The sequence below is a fragment of the Podarcis melisellensis genome, assembly GCF_964234715.1.
Source record: "Podarcis melisellensis genome assembly, chromosome: 15".
Taxonomy (NCBI): Eukaryota; Metazoa; Chordata; class Lepidosauria; order Squamata; family Lacertidae; genus Podarcis; species Podarcis melisellensis.
Genome location: NC_138532.1, coordinates 28,840,335 through 28,858,190, shown reverse-complemented (window position 1 = coordinate 28,858,190; position 17,856 = coordinate 28,840,335). Strand labels below are relative to the sequence as shown.

Genomic DNA, 17,856 nt, shown 5'->3' with positions numbered 1-17,856 from the left:
TGATCCTGCCAACCTAGCAGTTTGAAAGCACGTCAAAGTGCAAGTAGATAAATAGGTACCACTCCGGCGGGAAGGTAAACGGCGTTTACGTGAGCTGCTCTGGTTCACCAGAAGCGGCTTAGTCATGCTGGCCACATGACCAGGAAGCTGTACGCCGGCTCCTTCGGCCAGTAAAGTGAGATGAGTGCCACAACCCCAGAGTCAGTCACGACTGGACCTAATAGTCAGGGGTTCCTTTACCTTTACTAGCCCCAATGGCTCTGCTTTGCCTCCACTGTCGGAGGCAATAACATTGCTGGAAACCACAGGAAGGGAAAGGGCTCTTCTGCTTGCTAGTTTCCCTTTTGGGGCATCCAGCCAGGAACTGAGAACAGGGTGGGGTCCCTTGGTCTGATCCTGCAGGTTGAAGTGGTGGCTGGAGAGAGACCGGGCACTGTTTGCATTTTCAAGGGGGATTCACTCATGTTGGAGTCCAGGAAGACTCAGATCATCCAAGTACTGGAGTGGAAATGGGTTTCTCTTGTGGCCCCCCATCTCCTTAGCCTCCTCCCAATCCACCAAGACTCCTCCCTGTCTCAGGCCAAACTGGTGTGGGGTGGCACGCCTCTTCCAAGTAGCTAGATGGAAAACTGAGGCACTTTTGCTCCTTGCCTTCTTATTTCCTTGTGGGGAAAAATCTCTTCTCCCCCCTCCCCATTTTGTTCTGCTCCGCTAACCAAGGACAGGAGAAACGCTTGTGGTTCTCCCATCTTGACACCCGCTCATTTCGCTATTCAAAAATAAAGACCTTTTTTTCTTCATGCCAGGGAAGACGTAAACATGCAATTCTGAAAGGGTTGGGCCTCCCGGGTGGCACTTCCTGCAGCATGTGGAGGCAAAGGAAGACAGAAGGAAGAAACCGCAAATGTCACAACCCTGAAGGGAGCCGCGGAGCGTAACAGACACCCCCTTGCAAAGACAGGAGCGCCCCAGTGACACGGAGCTGAAATATTGACAGAGCGAGGCCAGCCAAGGATCCGGGCAGAGCGGGGAGAGACACCAAATGGCAGCCAGGGAAGGGCCCCATCCCCACCCACTGGCAGACCACCTAAGAAGAGCCCTTCAGGATCAGGCCAGTAGTCCAGCATTCTGCTCTCACAGTGGCCAAATACCCCAAAGAACCTAGGAATCTAGATAGAGTGCCCCTGCCCCTGGAGGTTCCATAAGAAGAGCCTGGCTGCTGGACCCACCTAGCCTCACAGTGACCAACGACATGCCCCAATGGGAAGCCCCTAAGCAGAGCACAAGAGCAACACTCTCCCCTCCTGTGGCTTCCAGAAACTGGTATTCAGAAGCAGTGCTGCCTCTGACCGTGGAGGCAGAGCATAGCCATCCTGGCTAGTAGCCATCAATAGCCCTCTCCTCCTCCTCCATGAATTTGCTTTACCCTCTTTAAAGCCATCCAAGTCGGTGGCCATCACTGCTTCCAGTGGGAGTAAGTTCCACAGTTTCACCATGCACTGTATGATGAAAGACTTTTCTCTTTTCCCCCCCATTCTGACTGGCAAGGCAGCTCCTCACTGGGGCTCCTTAGATGGCCTTCTGCTCAGGGCGGGGCTTGCCTGACATGCCGGTTGAGGGTGTGTCCTTTGGGGAGAAGTTCTGGGGCTGGGGTGATCCTGGAGTGCAGCCAGGTGGGGTGTCTAAGCAGAAGAGATGTCCCACGCTTCCCATGGCATAGCATACCACCATACCCATGGCACCTGCAAGGTGCTAGCTCCATGTGGGTCATCCTTTGCAAACTCCCTCTGCTGAAGGCCAGGTTGTCATTAGAAGGTGGCTGGGGGTCCCACCTGGCTTCCTCAGAGGCAGACCACCACCCCACCACTTCCTGGCCCTCCCTCTCCTCCTCCGTAGCCCTCCTTGGTTTGTCTCCTCCGGATGCTGGGCGAACCTCTCCTTTTCTCTTCAGAGCCCACTGTGATGCGCACTGCAGCTCAAGTGTTTGTTTTTAATGCCTGGAAGCTGCCCAAGCGGATGACTCACAGCCAACTCCTCTGGAGGATGGAGTTGGAAGTCAATAGACTCCCCACTTCATTAAGGGTAGCCGGGATAAGGTGAAGATAGGCAGATCCCCCTCCCCCCTCCCTGCTACACCATCACCCTTGGGGGGGGGGGTCCGCCCTCCGTTCCAAGCACTCTGCCACCAACCAACCAGGCACTGCCTCAAAGGGGCTTGCCTCACTTCTAACTCCCCAGTCACAGGACAGACTGTTGCAATGGGGCATAGATGCTCCAAAGGAAGAACAGGCCTCCTGCATCAGAGAGAGGGTCCGCCTAGTTCACAATGCCAAAGAGCTGCTTCTAGGAAGCCTGCAAGCAGGGTGTTAGCAAGGCAGTCTTCCTTAGCCGCTGCTCCCTACAACACCCGGCATGCAAAGGTAGACTGTCTCTAAAGCTGGAGGCTCCATTTAGCTAACTAACCTAGATGACTTTTAAAGAGGATTGGGCAAATTCATGGAGAGAGCTACAGCTACTAGCCACAATGACTTGTATGCTCTGCCTCCACGGCCAGAGGCAGCATTGCTTCTAAATACTGGGTGCTTGGCAGACCCCTTTAGAAGAACACAGATGCTGAGAAGGGGCAGGAAGATGGAGATGCTTTTGAACATGAAAGACCAGAACCTCAGCACGAAACTGCAGAAAAGCCCCTTTCTTCAAGAGGACCCGGAGAAAGCGGGGAAGACTCAAGAAAAGAAGCCCACAACTGCTGTTTTGACCAAGTTAGTTGGCCGCAGGACTCGACCCCAAACAATCTGGCAATAAAACAGCTGGGACGGTGACCCAAAGAGGCAGAGCCTGGCTCTCTCCCTTGGCTGAGATAGTAGCAGAATCAAGCCATGCCTTAGGTGGGAAAGTAAAATGGACACAGAATCCACATGCAGGGAGCCCATCAGCATTCTTGCCAGACCTGAAATGTCCCAATGGGTCATGGCCAAAGTCACCATCATTGCCTCTCAGGTGCTCAAGAATTTGACTTCCTTGAGCTAAGAGTCTTCAGGCAGGCCTTGTGTTTTCCGAAAGGACAGCAGGAGCAGACCCCACAAGGAGACAGGTGTCGCTGTGAAATCGTTGCAGTGAGAAGGAACCAATGAACATGTGAAGGATAAGGCCTTTTGTATTGCTTATGAATTAGGGTCCCAGCTATTCCAAATAGGAAAAAGGACAGAACTCTTTCTCAACAGGACCTCTGCATGACCTAGGAGGCCACCCTCTGCGAGGAAAGAGGAACTCTTCCTCCTCCTTTTGATCCAAAAATGCAATCACTTTGAACTTTCTTGCAGCACCCTCAGGGTTGACCCTGGTTCCCAAAGCAATAATCAGTGCAGAAACAGCAGTGCACAAAAATACAGACATGTGAGTATTGTAAGAAGCTTATTTAATAAATTTGGTGAGCCCCCCCCCCACATTCAGAAAAAAGCAGAGTATGAAAATTTACCAGTGGAATGTACAAAACCTTTCATAAATACGACCTTCATACAAAGAGGTGATGTTTGGTAGCTTGACAAACTCCTGCACCAGCATACTAAATATCTGATTTGTTTTATTTCATCTTGAATAAGTTCTTAAAGTAAACCTTGCGGAGTCCCAGTGCCTGGGGAGGGAGCCTGGCACTCCCAGAGGCGGGGAGAGGTCAGAGAGGCAAGCCTGCTCCCACAGAGGTGGAGAAGGTACCAACCCTGAAGGAAGGAAGGGTCCCAAGATCTCACAGGACACAACATGCATTTCGCAACCAGAGCACACAGGTTGCCTCAAGACTCGAGTCAATGACACCAGGTGTGGAGGCAGAAGGCCATAGAAGCAGAGCCTGTGCAACCTCCCCCCCCCCCCATAGGATCCCAGTGGATCAGCTTCTGCACCCCCTAGATGCCCATTCTTCTGATGGAACATCTAAGAAGGACTCAAGTGTGACAGTGGGCAAAAAGAGAGCGGTTTGTTCACAAAGCCTGGCTGGGTGGAAACTTCCTGGAACAGCTGACATTTGACTGGCACCTCAGCTAAGCAGAAGGTGCCAGACATCATTCACTTTGCTTAGCCATCATTATACTCCCTGCTCCCATGCCAAGACACCCTTCCTGAACAAGGCAAACACAGCTGGAATTGACAGACACCACCCCTGGGATGTTGCCCATGTTAAGCTCCCACTCCAGACAAAGAGAGCCCTTCCTGACAAGTCCACGACCACTGCTGCAAGGAGGAGGCCACCCAGCCCAGGTCTGCTGGACCAGGAGCAGGAGGTGAGAGTGCTGTCTACTCAGCTGCCTCCAGGAACTCTGAGGTGAAGACAGCTTCTGCATAATCCTCACACAGGCCGTGCAGCTCCGTGGCTACGTCCGCCAAGGCTTCCTCCGTCAGCTCCTCGGCCAGGCTGCAGGGGGAGAAGCAGGAGGGAGAGACAGTCAACAGGCAGGACTACAGGCACAGACGACTGCTCTGCTGCGACTCAGCCACAATCTGCTTGATGTGGAAGGATGCCAGAGCCTGCAAGGGTCTCCTCCTCAAATGACAAGGAAGGAGATTCCCACTAAACTTCCCTTGGAAGGGATCCCACCAGCGTGTGACACAAGAGCAGGGAGTAGCCTCTGTCACACCCAATTGGGCATCGTTCTCCCTCCCTCCATTTAATCCCCACAACAATCCTGCAAGGTTGGTTAGGCTGAAAGGCAGGGACTGGTCCCCAATGTCACACCTAGTGAGCTTCCAACTCCACAATTCTAATTCTGTTGGGTAGTGGCTGTAGGGAAGGTTCCCTCCCAGAATTCTTTGCTTTTTCTTTTGCCATCTGCCCTGATATAGAGCTTCTGGAAAACTAGAAAGCATCCCTGCTATTTTGTGACCTAATAAAGGCTTAATAAAGGCATTGCTGTGATACAGATACTGGATCTTTCTTTGGCAGTGCATGGTGCGCCCCCTGGTGTCGTCATGAGGGATCCCAAAGGATGCAACACAAGTGAAAAGCAGCCTTGCCAAGCAGACTCAACTCCTCCTCCAGTACCTCTCTGCGATTCGCCAGGGGTTGAAGCTGCCCACCGCCTCATGGGAGATGCACCTCAGGTGCTGGTTGTATCGCGCACTGTAATCGTGAATGCTCTGCAGCATGTTCTTAGGGACGGAGAGGAAGACGCCAGCCTCCTTCCGGCGGGGATGTGACGACGAAGGCGGCAGAGTCCCATTCCTGGGCTCTAGAGGCTCCTCCATCCCAGCACTCTCTTCCTCCTCCTCTGCAGCACTGGAAGCACAACCACACAAAGTGAGTGGCCATTCCTTGGCACGGCAGGAGCCCAAAAACCAGACCCAGAAAGGTCAAGAACCAAAGACCTAACTGGAGAAGTGCGGTGGTTGGCCACTGCGAGAACAGGATGCTGGACTACTAGATGGGTCGTTGGCCTGATACAGCAGTCAGGCTCTTCTTATGTGGAAACATCAGACTCCTCCCATGTGGTTCTTTCCTCTGCCTCTCTGGCCAGCCTCCCCTTTGGGCCAACAGCAGCAGCCCCTCCTGACACCAATCGTGTCTTAGCCCCTTAGGTGCCCCAGCCTGCCTGTAGTCCCTTCAGCACTGCTGTATCCAGGACCCTCATCTCCCCTACCTCCTGGACCCTCCAGGGGAGAGAGGGCAGAAGAATCTACAGAAGGAGGGCTCCTTCCACTGCCATCCCTTCCCAAACCATGGAAAAGCTCATCTTCCTCTTTTGAGTGTCCTTAGTGGCTGCTGTGGAAACCAGGAATGCCAGCGTGGTCTTGTTCTGGCAGGTGCCTTCCCTAGTGACCCCTTTCTGCCCCTCCTTCTGCCCCAGAACCCAGCAGCAGAGGGTACCTTGAGCTGCCTTCCCAGCTAGGACCTCTAGGCTATAAACATTCCGTGACTCCCCGGCAACCCACCCAGCCAGGTGGTTTTCAGCCCAACCAGCAGCGCTGATGCATTTCCTGGATCTTCTACTCACTTGGTGTCCAGGGGTCTTTCCAGCACAATGTCCACTTGGGGCTCTGGGTGACTCTCCCGCCTAGTGATCTGGATGGGATGGGGAGTCCCAGGCTCTTGGCCTGCCTCTGCATTTTCTCTCTCTGGGCGGTGGAGAAAAAAAATCAGGAAGATGAGAAACCGTCTGCTACAACCTGGGGAGCTTTGCACACCTTTCCTCATCTGCCTTTCCTGCTCCCACATTCCCAGAGAGGCAAGTTTTTCTTCCTCTCTCATAACACTAGAACTCCTGGACATCCAATGAAGATGAACATTTGAAGATTCAGGAAAGAAAAAAAGCAGGACTTATTCATGCAGCACAGTTACTGTTGAATTCCTTCCCATGAGAGGCAGTGATGGCTTTGAAAGAAGATCAGACAAATTCATGGAGGATAAAACTGCTGATGGCAACTACCCATGTTGGCTATGCTCTTCTTCCACAATTGGAGGCAGTAATGCTTCTGAAAAGCAGTTGCTGGAAATTGCACAAAGAGGAAATTGCTCTTGTGCTAAAATCCTGATTGAGGGTTTCCCATAATGGGTATCTGGTTGGCCCCTGTGAAAACAGGATACTGGACCAGATGGGTCATTGGCCTGATCCAGCAGGCTCTTATGTTCTTTCCAGGAATCATCACCTCATGGGCCACCTGCTCCAACCCAAGAACCACCCCAAGAAGCCAGTTTTCCTCTTGCAAGTCAGAGGTGGCACAACAGCAGCAACACAACCTCCAATACATGTGGAAGGAAATTGAGAAGCACACACAGGGCTGTTTCTTGATCTCTTGGCATCCCCTTGCCTGTATTTTTTTTTTGAGGGTGTCTTCAGTCACCCTCTGCTCCTTTATTTCCTACAAGCCCCGAAACACAAAATCTGACACTCACCCCATCTCTCTTGCCGAGCCCAGAACTCAACATCAGAGTAAACAATCTGGTGGTACCGCCTGCGGACGGCCTCTTGGGAGCGCTGCAGGACAGAAAAGTTAATTCATTAATTCACTTCATTTATATCTCATCTTACTTTCCAAGGAGCCCAAGGTGGTGTCCATAGTTCTCCTCCTCATTTAATCCCCACAACAACCCTGTGAGGTATGTTAGGCTGGGAGGCTGTGACTGGACCCTGGTGTCAAGAGGTAGGGCGTTTGGAAGCACACTGCCTCACTGCTTTTGTTTGACGGTGATCTATCACTGTATGTGGAGACTATGCATACCATCAGATCCTGTTTGATAAGACTGTGTTTTGCAGAGTTTTGTTAAACCTTTCCATGAAAATTAATAAAAAACATTTAACCAAAAACAGGGAAGGGATGGTCTGCTATGGGGCAGGGGCCTTGGTGTTAAGACATCAAGCATGGCCCCAACAATCACCTCCCTCCCCGGCACACACAAGAGCAAGGCTGCCCCATTCCAGGATGCTGCTGCCTTCCATGCCAGCCAGTTCTCAAGGGCTTTTATTCAAGAAAAGCCATGGGAAGCTCCCCACCTCACAGCCTCTCCCTTCTCAAAGGAAAAGGCTTGAGCTCCAACACACCTCAATCTCCTCCATCCTTTGCAGCATTGCCTCCAGGTCAGAGAGGCTGGAGAGGGTCTCAATCTCCTCACGCTGCAGCTCGGCAAAGTCCTCCAGACCTGGACGCGGGAGACCAACAGGAGCCTGGCAACACACAAAGCAGGCATTTGGAGCAGAATTCTCCCTACCCATGGTTTAAAGGGAGGCCCAGATCAGTCCCAACCCTGCCCCACCTCAGGCAAGGCCCTTTCACGCACAGGCACCTGCCTGTCAGGCCAGCTACTCTCTCTCATTTCTCTTCTGCCTCCATAGATGTCCAGAAGAGGCTCAGAGGAGCAGGGATATGGGGCTCAAGGCCACTGTGGACAGGCAGCAAAAGGGGTCTCTTTCGCCCAGGTTGCACCCGGGCCTTGACAATGAAGGAGGACACAAGGAGCTCTCACTGTCAGGGATCCCTGCACTGCAGGAGGTTGAACTAGATGACCCTTGGGGTCCCTTCCAATGCTGCAACTCCATGATTCCACCAAAAGTGGGCCAAGTAGCAAAACTTTCTCTGCCATGCCACATCAGCCAGGCAAGCGAGATCCCTCTATTTCCTGGCTCTTGTCCTACCTTCCCAATATCCTGGAAGGGCAGCTCCTTCTGGCAGATGTTCCTTTCCAAGGAGCGGTTCACCTTCTAAGGAAACAAGAAGACACCACAGGACTTCCTGCACAGTCCCAGACCCTTCCTGGCAGATGTGTTGTGAGGCTAAAATGCTCCTCTGAGTGGGCAAGCAAGTGATTTGGCCAACCCCCCTACCCGCTTATAAGAGTCAGGCATGACACCTATTCTGGAGCCAGGCTGCCTATTCAAGGCAATGATCCAGGCCTTCAAACCCCTAAATAATTTGAGGCTCCCTGAAGGGCCACCCAACACCCACCAAGCCCTGCCTGAGCTTGAAGAGCAGCTCCTGAGGCCGAGGGCTCTGGCCCACCACTGAAAGAGTCTCTTGGGAGCCAGGGAAAAGTCTATCTCTGTGGTGGGGGCCCCCTCAGGAAATCTGTGCCCCCACTATCCTTTATGAAAACCCAAAAGCAAGTATTTTTCCAGGCTGCACTCAGGTGATTTTGGGGTTTTCTATTTTTGAAAACCATGCCAAATATTGCAGTATCCTTTGTAGTTTTTACTTTTATTTCAACACTCGGAATCTTAATAATGCTGCATTTGCTTGGCTTGCTGCAATTTGCCTTGGGAGGAGACAGACCCCAGAAGTTGGGCTGGGCATCTCTTAAATGAGAAGATGTGGTGGAGGTTCTCAACAGGAAGTGATGTCGAAGACTGTGGATGGGGGTGAAGGTTCCTGGCTGCTGCCTTACCTGCGCGTTTGCCAAGAGGGGCTCCAGCCGCTCCCGGACAGCTCGCTCCACCGTCTCCGCTATCTGGGCTGCAGAGGCACCATCATCCCTGGTAGCACTGCGGGGAGTCCAAACAATAAAATTCTATAAGAATTTGGCGTTTCATGTTTACCACTTCACTCTCACTTGGGGTTTTTGACCAAGGCTGGGGTCTATTTCTCCACCTCCCTACTGTTTTCTCACTGAGGGGAGCCTTCAAAATTGAACCCAAAGCAAGAATATTCCCAAGAGAGCTTCCCTCCCAGTTGACTGCAAATTTAGCATGAGAACTTTAGAGAAAGGGAAATCCATCAGAGGAGTCAACCTGAGCATTTCCTTTTCTGGGGCTGCACGACTCTTTTCTTCCACCTCTGCTGCCTCTCTCCCTGGCCTTGGCTCTCTGCCTCTGGGACTTTTCTCTGAGTGCCTGCAAGGAATTTTGGGTTTGGGCAAGAGAAGGGGGGGAAAAGAGAGAGAAGCAATTACCATTACGGGAGTCGTGGTTCCAACCTTGAAAAGTTGGGCATTAGCTGTAGCTAAAGGTTTGCATCGCACACTGTACAATATGTGGAGTCCAAAAGTGCTACCTTCCCCAAACCTGGTACCTTCCTGATGTTCTGAACTACAACTCCCACCAATCCTGGATAGCACAACCGAAGGTCCTGGGTTCAATTCCCAGCAGCGTCTCCAGGTAGGACTGAGAAAGGTCCTGAAACCCGGGAGAGCTTCTACCAGTTGTTTACATAACACCAAGCTGGATGGACCAAGGGCCTGACTAAGCATCTTCCTAGGGAAGGGCCACAGTTGGTCCCTAGGAGAGCCTACACATTGTATACAGACGGTATCAGGTTCAATCCGCACCAGCACCTCCAAGGTATGACTTTTGGAGAGAGACCCCTGCCAGGAACCATGGACGGCCCCTGCTGCCCAGGTAATGCAGATGAGGCTGAGCTAGATGGACCCAGGTGGGGCAAGGTCTCTTCACACATTCCAGCAGGTACAGAAGGGGCTGCTGTGTGCTGCTCCCTGCTCAGGTAACCTGGCCAACTCCATCCCACACCGCTGCCTCAGCAGAGATGCTAACCTACCTCTGAGGTGAGGCCAGGGGGGAGGAGAGGCTGGGAGGCACCCAGGGGACCCGGCTATCGCGGGTGGGCGGCTTTGTCTCCTTGAGCCGGAAGGCAATGGTGGGCTCCTGGAAGCGGGCCTGCTTGGCCTGATGAAGCTGCATGCTTTTTGCCCTGGTAGGGGGCCTGTTTCCCTTGGGAGAAATAAATAACAGTAAGAAAAAAACATGTATTTCCAAGCAGCTCTTCTTCAAAACATGGCACGCCTTTCACCTCAACCACTGTAATTCTGGAGAAGTGAAGGCCAAGACGTGACAGCATGGCAGAGGTAGTGTCTGGCAGCTCCCAAAATTAAAGTCAAAAGACAGGGCGGATGATTATACGTCTGCCTACCTGCGGTCTGGTGGGGAGCAGCACGCCTCTCTTCCGGGGGGGCCTCCCCACCTCAGGGCCAGGTCTGGTCTTCACATGCCCCAGTGCCTCCCACTTGGCCTGCCCCACCACCTCTCGCTCCGGAGGGGGCAGACCCTCCAGGGCTGCCATGTCGCAGGGACTGCTTCGATTGTGAGGCACCAGAAGCCCATCAGGTCCTTCATGTTCATCTAAAGGCAATGATGACAAGGCTGCTTGAGCATAGGAACTGGAAGCTCTATGGGGCAGCCCCCAAAGGCTGAATGCCATGGACAGGCAGCAAAATCTATGGGGCGCAGTTTGCTGGTTTCTCTCTCCTGGGCCACCCCACCTCCTCTTAGTTCCTTAAATCCATCCCCAGCGCACCCTAACCTATAAAAAGCATGATTCAGATTAATGATCTGCATGACTCACTAAAGAAAGGTAATAACACATTAAAATTCAAAACGATAATAATTGCACATGTTTTCAAAATGAATTAATTAAAGAAAATCATTTTAAATGCAGCAAGATTGCTGAACTTGATCCAGTGAGGAGACTGAGAAATGATATGATAGCCATCTTCACATATCTGAAGGGCTGCCACATGGGAGATGGAGCAAGCTTGCTTTCTGCTGCTCCAGAGGAGAGTACCCAAACCAATGGCATTCAAATGGCAAGATAGGCAATTCTGACTCAACATTTGGAATAACTTTCTGTCGGTAGGAGTTGTTCAACAGTGGAATGCCCTCCCTTGGATTCTCCTTCACGGGAGGCTTTTAAGCAGAGGTTGGATGGCCATCTGCCATGGATGCTTGAGATTCCTGCATAGCAGGCGGTTGGACTAGATGACCCCCCAGGATCCCTTCCAATTCTACAATTCTATACCAGCTTTTCAAAGTCTGGTAGTCACTGACACTTCCAGCACCCCCCTGCTGCCGCCTTGCCTCTTAGTGCCCTCCTAGGGAATCCCACTTCTAGAGGGTGCTACTGTCAACTTTGGAAATCACTGCTCTCTTCATAGAAAAATGTATTTCTTTTTGCAAACATCCCTCCTCAGTCAGCTTCCCCTTTCTAGACACCACAGCTGGATTACAGTCCACAAACCATCAGTCACAACACCGCAAGGTTGGGCTCGCCTGGGAATCCCTCACTGCACCTCTGCCCACAATAATTATGGGGGGAAATGCCCAGATGGGCAAAACAAGGCCTCTGCAGGGGAGATCACCGCTCAAACATGTGCAAACAGGCAAAGCAACCAAGCCTCTTCAGACGCAAGAACCAGAAGACCCACCAGGGAGGAGCCTCCTGGCCACTGGCGGCTTTCTCGGCTCTGAGGCAGCAGCTTTCTTCTCTCTCTTCAGCCATCGGTTCGTGTCCATCACAGAGGCGGCTTGAGACGCAGAGAGACTCCCTTTCGGCCCCCCTTTCTTGGGAGACTCCTTCTTGGACAGCAGAGAATCCAAATCCTGCCATAACAATTTGCACCTCTGATTAAACATGCAAAATGGGCTCCTTGCAAAGCTCAGGCACACCCTCTCGTGATCTGCCTCCAAACAGAAAGCCCCTAAACAAGCCACAGGGCTTGCCAAGCAATCCTGCACTCAAGCTTGCTCTGGTATTCAGCCTTAAGGGAACTTTAGTTAAGTCCTTGCAAGCTATTCACTTGATGAAAATGCCTCCAGCAGCTGCCCAAATATCAGATACTCATCTAGGAACGGAGGAAGCTGCCTTACATGGAGTCAGATCAACGGCCCATCTAGCTCAATACTGCCAACACTGACCGGCAGCAAAGCTCCTCCAGGGTTTCAGAGACAAATGCACTCCCAGCCCCACCTGGAGATGCCATTGGGGATTGAACCTGGGACCTTCTGCAGGCGAAACAGCTGCTCTACCACAGAGCGGCAACCCTTCTGTCTAATTTCAGCTGGTAACCGATTTCAGAGAGCTGGGACTACAACACTAAAAGCCCAGTTCCTAGTCCATTCCAAGTGCAACTCTGGAGCATGCAAAGTAACACACCTCTCAGCAGTGCCCCATCTGAGGAGTGGAGTTACTGGGCAGGGTCACCCAATCCTTAGTTGTTAAGTGACATTTTTACAACAGCCATTTAAAAAACAAAGGCTGTAGCAAACATCCCTTCAAAACAGGCTGCCAGGAGGTGATCTCAGTTCTTTGCATAGCCACAAAAGAGCACGTTAAAATAGGCATGGTGGCCGCTCTGTCCTTGCATCCCAAACCTGTCCTTGTATCCCAAACCTCTGTCCTTGTATCCCAAACCATGAAGTGATGCCCTCCTTCCACTGGCACCGGACTGATTTGTGGGGGGCTGGATTTCCCCATGGGAGGCAGAGCTCCTCATCTCCCCCTCCTCAGCCGCAAATGCTACACCCCACAACCAAAGAAGCAATGACACCTGACCTCGATCTGCAGCAGCAGGTCAACGACTCTGTCGGGAAGGGAGGAGGAGTCTGTCTCGAGGCGTGCAGAGCAGAGGGAGAGCTGCCGGATGAGGTGGCCCAGCTCTTTGCAGTGGGCTGGAACTGGCTGCTCCTCTGGCTGGTCAGCAAAACGGGAGGCAAAGACCTGCAGGGCTCGGACAGCTCCCCGGTGGGCTGCTGCCAGCCTAGCCATGGCACGTGACTGCATCACAAAGGGAGGGAGGGTGAGAAAGAACTGAAGTTAGCTGGGCAGCCATGAGGAAAGGGCTGCTCTGAGCCAGGGCTCTTCTCCAAAACTGGAAAGGTTGGCTTATTCTCTGCTGCTCCAGAGGGGAGCATTTGAATGACAAGAAAGGAAAGTCCAACTAAATATTAGGAAGAACATCCTGATGGTAAGAGCTGTTTGACAGTGGAAAGATCTCCCTTGGAAGGTAGTAGATTCTCCGTAATTGAAGGTTTTTAAAGAGAGATTAGGAAGCCATCTGTCAGGGATTCTTTAGCTGTGAATCCTGCATAGAGTTGGAATAGATGACCCTTGGGGTCCCTTCCAATTTTGTAATTTCTGGTCAATGAGAAAAGCCAAGGATGCAAGAGCTTCACGGCAACACCAGAAGCAGAAGGTAGTACCAGAGGGGAAGTCTATCCCTAGCTGAATAGGATCATAGATTTTCTTCTATTAAGCACATCATTTTTATTCTTTGTCTCTTTTTTGTTGATAATAAAATTCTTTTAAAAGTGAGGTGGTTACAGAAGAAATCTGCCACAACGCTTTTGTGGAGGCTCCAGCCTGGCCTGCATCATTGATCTTCCCACAGACTCTCCAGGGCAATTTCCATCTCTTACCTTCTTTGTGTGCTTTATTTTACGAGGGCTCAGCTTCTCCAGGTCGTCCTCTATTTCTTTTACCTGTTTCAATAACATTGCAAAACAAATTAGGTAGATAAATCATGAGGAAACTCGAATTTGAGGTGCTTGGTTTGCTGGTTCAGGTGAGAAGTTCTGACGTCCAGAGAAGCTTCTGCCCAAGGTAGGCAGAGCTGAAATCCAGGCTGCCCCACCCAGCTCCACAGGCCCCACAGCTACCAGCATGCTGTCCCCTGGGGCTGATTCTGACCTGTTGCTGGAGCACATACAGCATCCGGGCAGAGCGCACGGCCTGCTCCTGCCTCCGGATCTGGACACGGCGCTCTTCATCAGGATCCAAAATTTCCTCACTTCTCTCTAAGGGGGGAAAATGTTTAGCAAACACAAATGAGGGGGATAGGTGTGGAAATTTTGGAGAAGCAAGCAGAAAAGGCTGGCACAAAACCCCCAGTCAAGAGGGAAGGGTGATGAGAGACACCTCCCTCCCAGTTGGACACAAGGCTGCCTGGAAACAGCTCCACTTCCAGAAAATGTCCCAATGGCATTTTCCCCTCACCCAAGGCAAAAAGTTAAAACTTAGCTCAAGGCAGCAACTCTGAGCTGCTTCCCCAGGAGGAAATGTGAAAGGAGCTGTCCAAATTCGTTATTATGTTGTTATTCATTTATTGCATTTATATGCCACCTTTTCCTCCAATGAGCTTAAGGTGGTAGTGCACAGTTCTCCTCCTCACCACAACCCTGGCAAGGCAGATTAGGCTGAGATATAGTGACTGGCCCAAGCCATATAGGGGGATTTGAACCCTGATTTCCCAGGTCACAGTCTGACACTTTAACCACTACAAGTGACTCCCAATTTACACAAATTTAATTTTTGTGCGCAGGGAGCCAGAACGTAATGCCTGCATAAATGGGGAGCATTCCACTACACCTCCAGCTCATGAGGAGACCTTTCCTAGAGCCGAAAGGGTACATCCTCCAAACTCTGGGGAGGGACTCCTCGCATTCAAAAGCATTGCTGCCTCCGACCATGGAGGCTTAGCACAGTCATCATGGCTAGCAGGCGTTGAGAGCCCTTTCCTCCATAAAGTTGTCTCACCTCTCCTCACCAGTTCGTCAATCTTCTGGATGTAGTTCTGAAGCTCCTTCTGCAGCCGTCTGACCTCCAGCGTGCTTCTGTCTTCCTCCCTCTTGAAGGCTGGGGGAGGCCCGGGGCCCGGATCACGGGTGGGGGGCGAGTCAGAGAGAGAAGGGTCCGACTTGACCCGGGAGGGCGTATAGAGGTAGACCTTGGCTCCAGAGCTGGTAGTCTCCACCTTGGGGCAGCGGCCCGGCTGACGTCCAAAATTCAAGTGAGACTTTACAACTACACTGCCAGACTTCTTTCCCTGAAGGGAGGTGGCCAGAGGGCCCTTCTCCCCCTTGGAGAAGTGCTGTCTCACCTGCTCCTCCAGGTGCCGTCGCTTCATGTCCCTCCTGGCCAGCTGCACGGCTAAGTTGAGCTTCTCTTCAGAGACAATGGAAAATGCCATGGAGGCCTGTGAGCTGAGCCCATCGCCAGCTCCTGGATCCCGTCTAGCCTCTGGCTGCGCCAGCTTCTCTATAATGATTGGGCGAGGGTTGCTGTAGCGGACAGCCAAGTTCTCTGGCAGGGCAGGAGCATCCCGACTGAACTGGAGCTGTGCCAAACATTAAACAGCAAGTGTCAGCGTGGGGGGAAAGGTACAAGTTTTGGGCCCATCACCCACATTTTAAAAATATATCATTCTTTTAACTTTTTGAATGTCTTATTGTTGCTAATTTTTCTTAGTGATAATTCTAGTGTTTTATCTTTGTTGCAAACTATTTTGAGGCTGTTTACAATCAAGTGGTGTATAAGTTTTATAAACATATCGCAAAAGCAACATGCCCAACTAGTTAGGCCAAAGAGACCTGGCAGGTTGGCACCCGAACCACAAAGCAAAGGCATCGCCCAGTACCTGCATCGTATTCTGAGGGACTCTTCCATCACTTTTGTCTGGCTGTAAGTGAGATGCTGAAGGAATGCCGACCGCTGCTGGCTTCCTTGGCCCCATCACACCTGACAGAGCAGTGCTCTCTAGTCATCTATGAGGGTACTGCTGAAATACTGAGAGGAAATGAAAATATAAGAACTGACACCAGAATGCATTATATCTCATAAACGATAAATATCTAAAGGGCGGAGCTCAAATGATCTTTTTTTATATATGACATGGTTTTGTTATACAAATATTAAGGCACATGACCACTCAGTGCCATCAACATATACAACTATCTGTCTCGTTTAAGACTAAATAAAACCTTTATTCTCACTAACAATGGAACTCACAGGTGGAGAATACAAATAGCAAAGATTTACAAAAATGAAGTAAAATGAGTTTGTACTTTACTTCCTCTTTGGAGCTGTGCTATATCTTTGTACTTTTGTCCTCCCAGGCTGTGACACTTTATGGTTTAAATCAGTTAGATTATTAGTTCTCTTTCTATTATGCCTGCACTTATTTTGCTAACTCAATTAAATTTAAAAAGGAAAATGGAGGGAGAAGAACTGCCACCAGCATATGCTCACTTTTCTCAAGACTATTCTCTTACTGTTCACCTTTCAGGCAAAGGAAGATACAAATTTCCTAAGCCTGCCCAGATGCACAACCCACTCTCCCAATATGCTGCCTCGGCACATAAAAAGCTCAAAGGAGAAATGGAAATAAGGGCTGACCAGGTATAAAGGAGAAGAGCACAAAGAGGCTGGTTGGATCTCACCAAGCTGAACCCAAACAGCAACTAGGGGTCCCTGGAAAAGTCTGCAACAAGGAAATCATGAAGGCACAACTTCTCCTGTTGCACACCTTGGCTCCAGGGTCTGGTATTCAAGAGGAAGGCTGCCTCCTGCACTTTGTATAGCCATTAAGAAGAAAAGGAGAAGTAAGAAGAGAAAGCAACATTGCAGAGGGCACCCATAAAGATTCCTTCTATCAGTGGCGTAGCGTGGGTTGTCAGCACCCGGGGCACGGCAAGTAATTTGTGCCCCCTAACCCGTGGATTTGCGCCCCCTAACCCTACCCCCCCAGATGTTGCGCCCGGTGCGGCCAGCCCCCCCTGCACCCCCCACGCTACGCCACTGCTTTCTATACAATTCCATGAGAAAGAAGGTGCAGGTGGCCTGCAGATCCTCCTGCCCTGCCTCCTGGCATTTGTGCCTGCTCAGTTACCAGATCTGTGGAAGGGCTACTTTAAGGAGAAGCTGGTATCCATGTCCCACAACCTCACAGTGCACAGCAGAGGGCTCAAATGGACACAAGCAACAGGCTGATTCCTCTCTGCGTGGGGCGGGAGGACAGCCAGTATTTTATTCTGGGCCCTCCTGAGCAGAAGGCAGAGCCTGACCACTGTCTCCCCTGCAGTCTCCCTGTCTCCCCAGCTTATCAGAAGTTGCAGGCTACAAAATAAAGACAAAGGCAGGCAGCCCCTCTATATAGAGGCAAAGTTGCCCCTACTGTATCCCATGCTGGTTGGACTACATAGGAGTGTTCGGTTGGCTCCTGCCCCCTAAAAAGTTGCCCGGGGGTCTGGGAGCTCCCTACTTGACCTGGACTCCTGGCTTCACTTGGGCTGCTTCCCTTGAGAGCCTCCGAGGTCCCACGAAACTGGGGAGCTGGAAGAGGCCAGGCCAGGCCCTCTGCCGCCGCCCACACACCCACCCACAAGGTCGCTGCAAGCTCTTCGTGTCTCTTGACGACGGACAGCTGGTGAGGTGGCGGGTGCGCAGGACATGAGGGTCACCCTTGTGCTAGGCGGAAACGCAAGGAGATGTAACACACCCCACTGGGTCAACCGGGCGAAACAGCACAAACTGGCCGGCTGAGGAAAGCGGAGGAAGCCTCCATGCGCAGAGGCAGTCTATCTCTCTCCCTCTCTCTCCTTCGCACGTACCAGGGAGCCCTGAGGCCAATAGGTGGGGTGGCGAGGTGTCGGGCCCAGCCTGCCTTCCTCGGTTTCCCCCTCCTCGGAGGAGGCCGAGGCGGACTCCACCAGCAGTAATGCCGCCGCCGCCACCGCCGGGCGGCCGAAGAGAAACCGCGCTATGGCCGACGCCGCTTCCCTCTTCTCTCCATGGTTTCCCTGGGAACCGCGCGCCGCGAAGGCCGCCGGGAAACGGCTGGGGAAGTACGGGGGCCGACGAGAGACATCCCGG

General features: G+C 51.8%; 1 protein-coding gene and 1 long non-coding RNA gene across 3 annotated transcripts; one reads left to right on the top strand and one right to left on the bottom strand.

Annotated features, from left to right (window-relative positions):
- Positions 1–3,401: 3,401 nt before the first annotated feature.
- KIAA0753 lies at positions 3,402–17,776 on the bottom strand. Of its 2 annotated transcripts, none has more exons than XM_081889795.1 (17): positions 17,595–17,776; positions 15,623–15,771; positions 14,743–15,322; positions 13,897–14,003; positions 13,626–13,688; positions 12,763–12,984; positions 11,636–11,810; positions 10,345–10,553; positions 9,973–10,145; positions 9,210–9,311; positions 8,867–8,963; positions 8,121–8,186; positions 7,530–7,652; positions 6,884–6,965; positions 5,985–6,105; positions 5,036–5,269; positions 3,402–4,408 (listed from the first exon to the last, which is right to left on the bottom strand). In XM_081889795.1, exons 2-17 carry the CDS (start codon positions 15,716–15,718, stop codon positions 4,291–4,293), a joined length of 2,568 nt encoding a protein of 855 aa, XP_081745921.1. In that variant the 5' UTR covers positions 15,719–15,771; positions 17,595–17,776; the 3' UTR covers positions 3,402–4,290. The 2 variants fall into 2 exon arrangements, with proteins under 2 accessions (XP_081745921.1, XP_081745922.1); XM_081889796.1 differs by having other exon boundaries at positions 8,867–8,954.
- Positions 13,003–14,642, top strand: LOC309357750. The gene is made up of 2 exons (XR_014163227.1): positions 13,003–13,213; positions 14,528–14,642. It is a non-coding gene; the product is annotated as an uncharacterized lncRNA (long non-coding RNA).
- Positions 17,777–17,856: the final 80 nt, after the last annotated feature.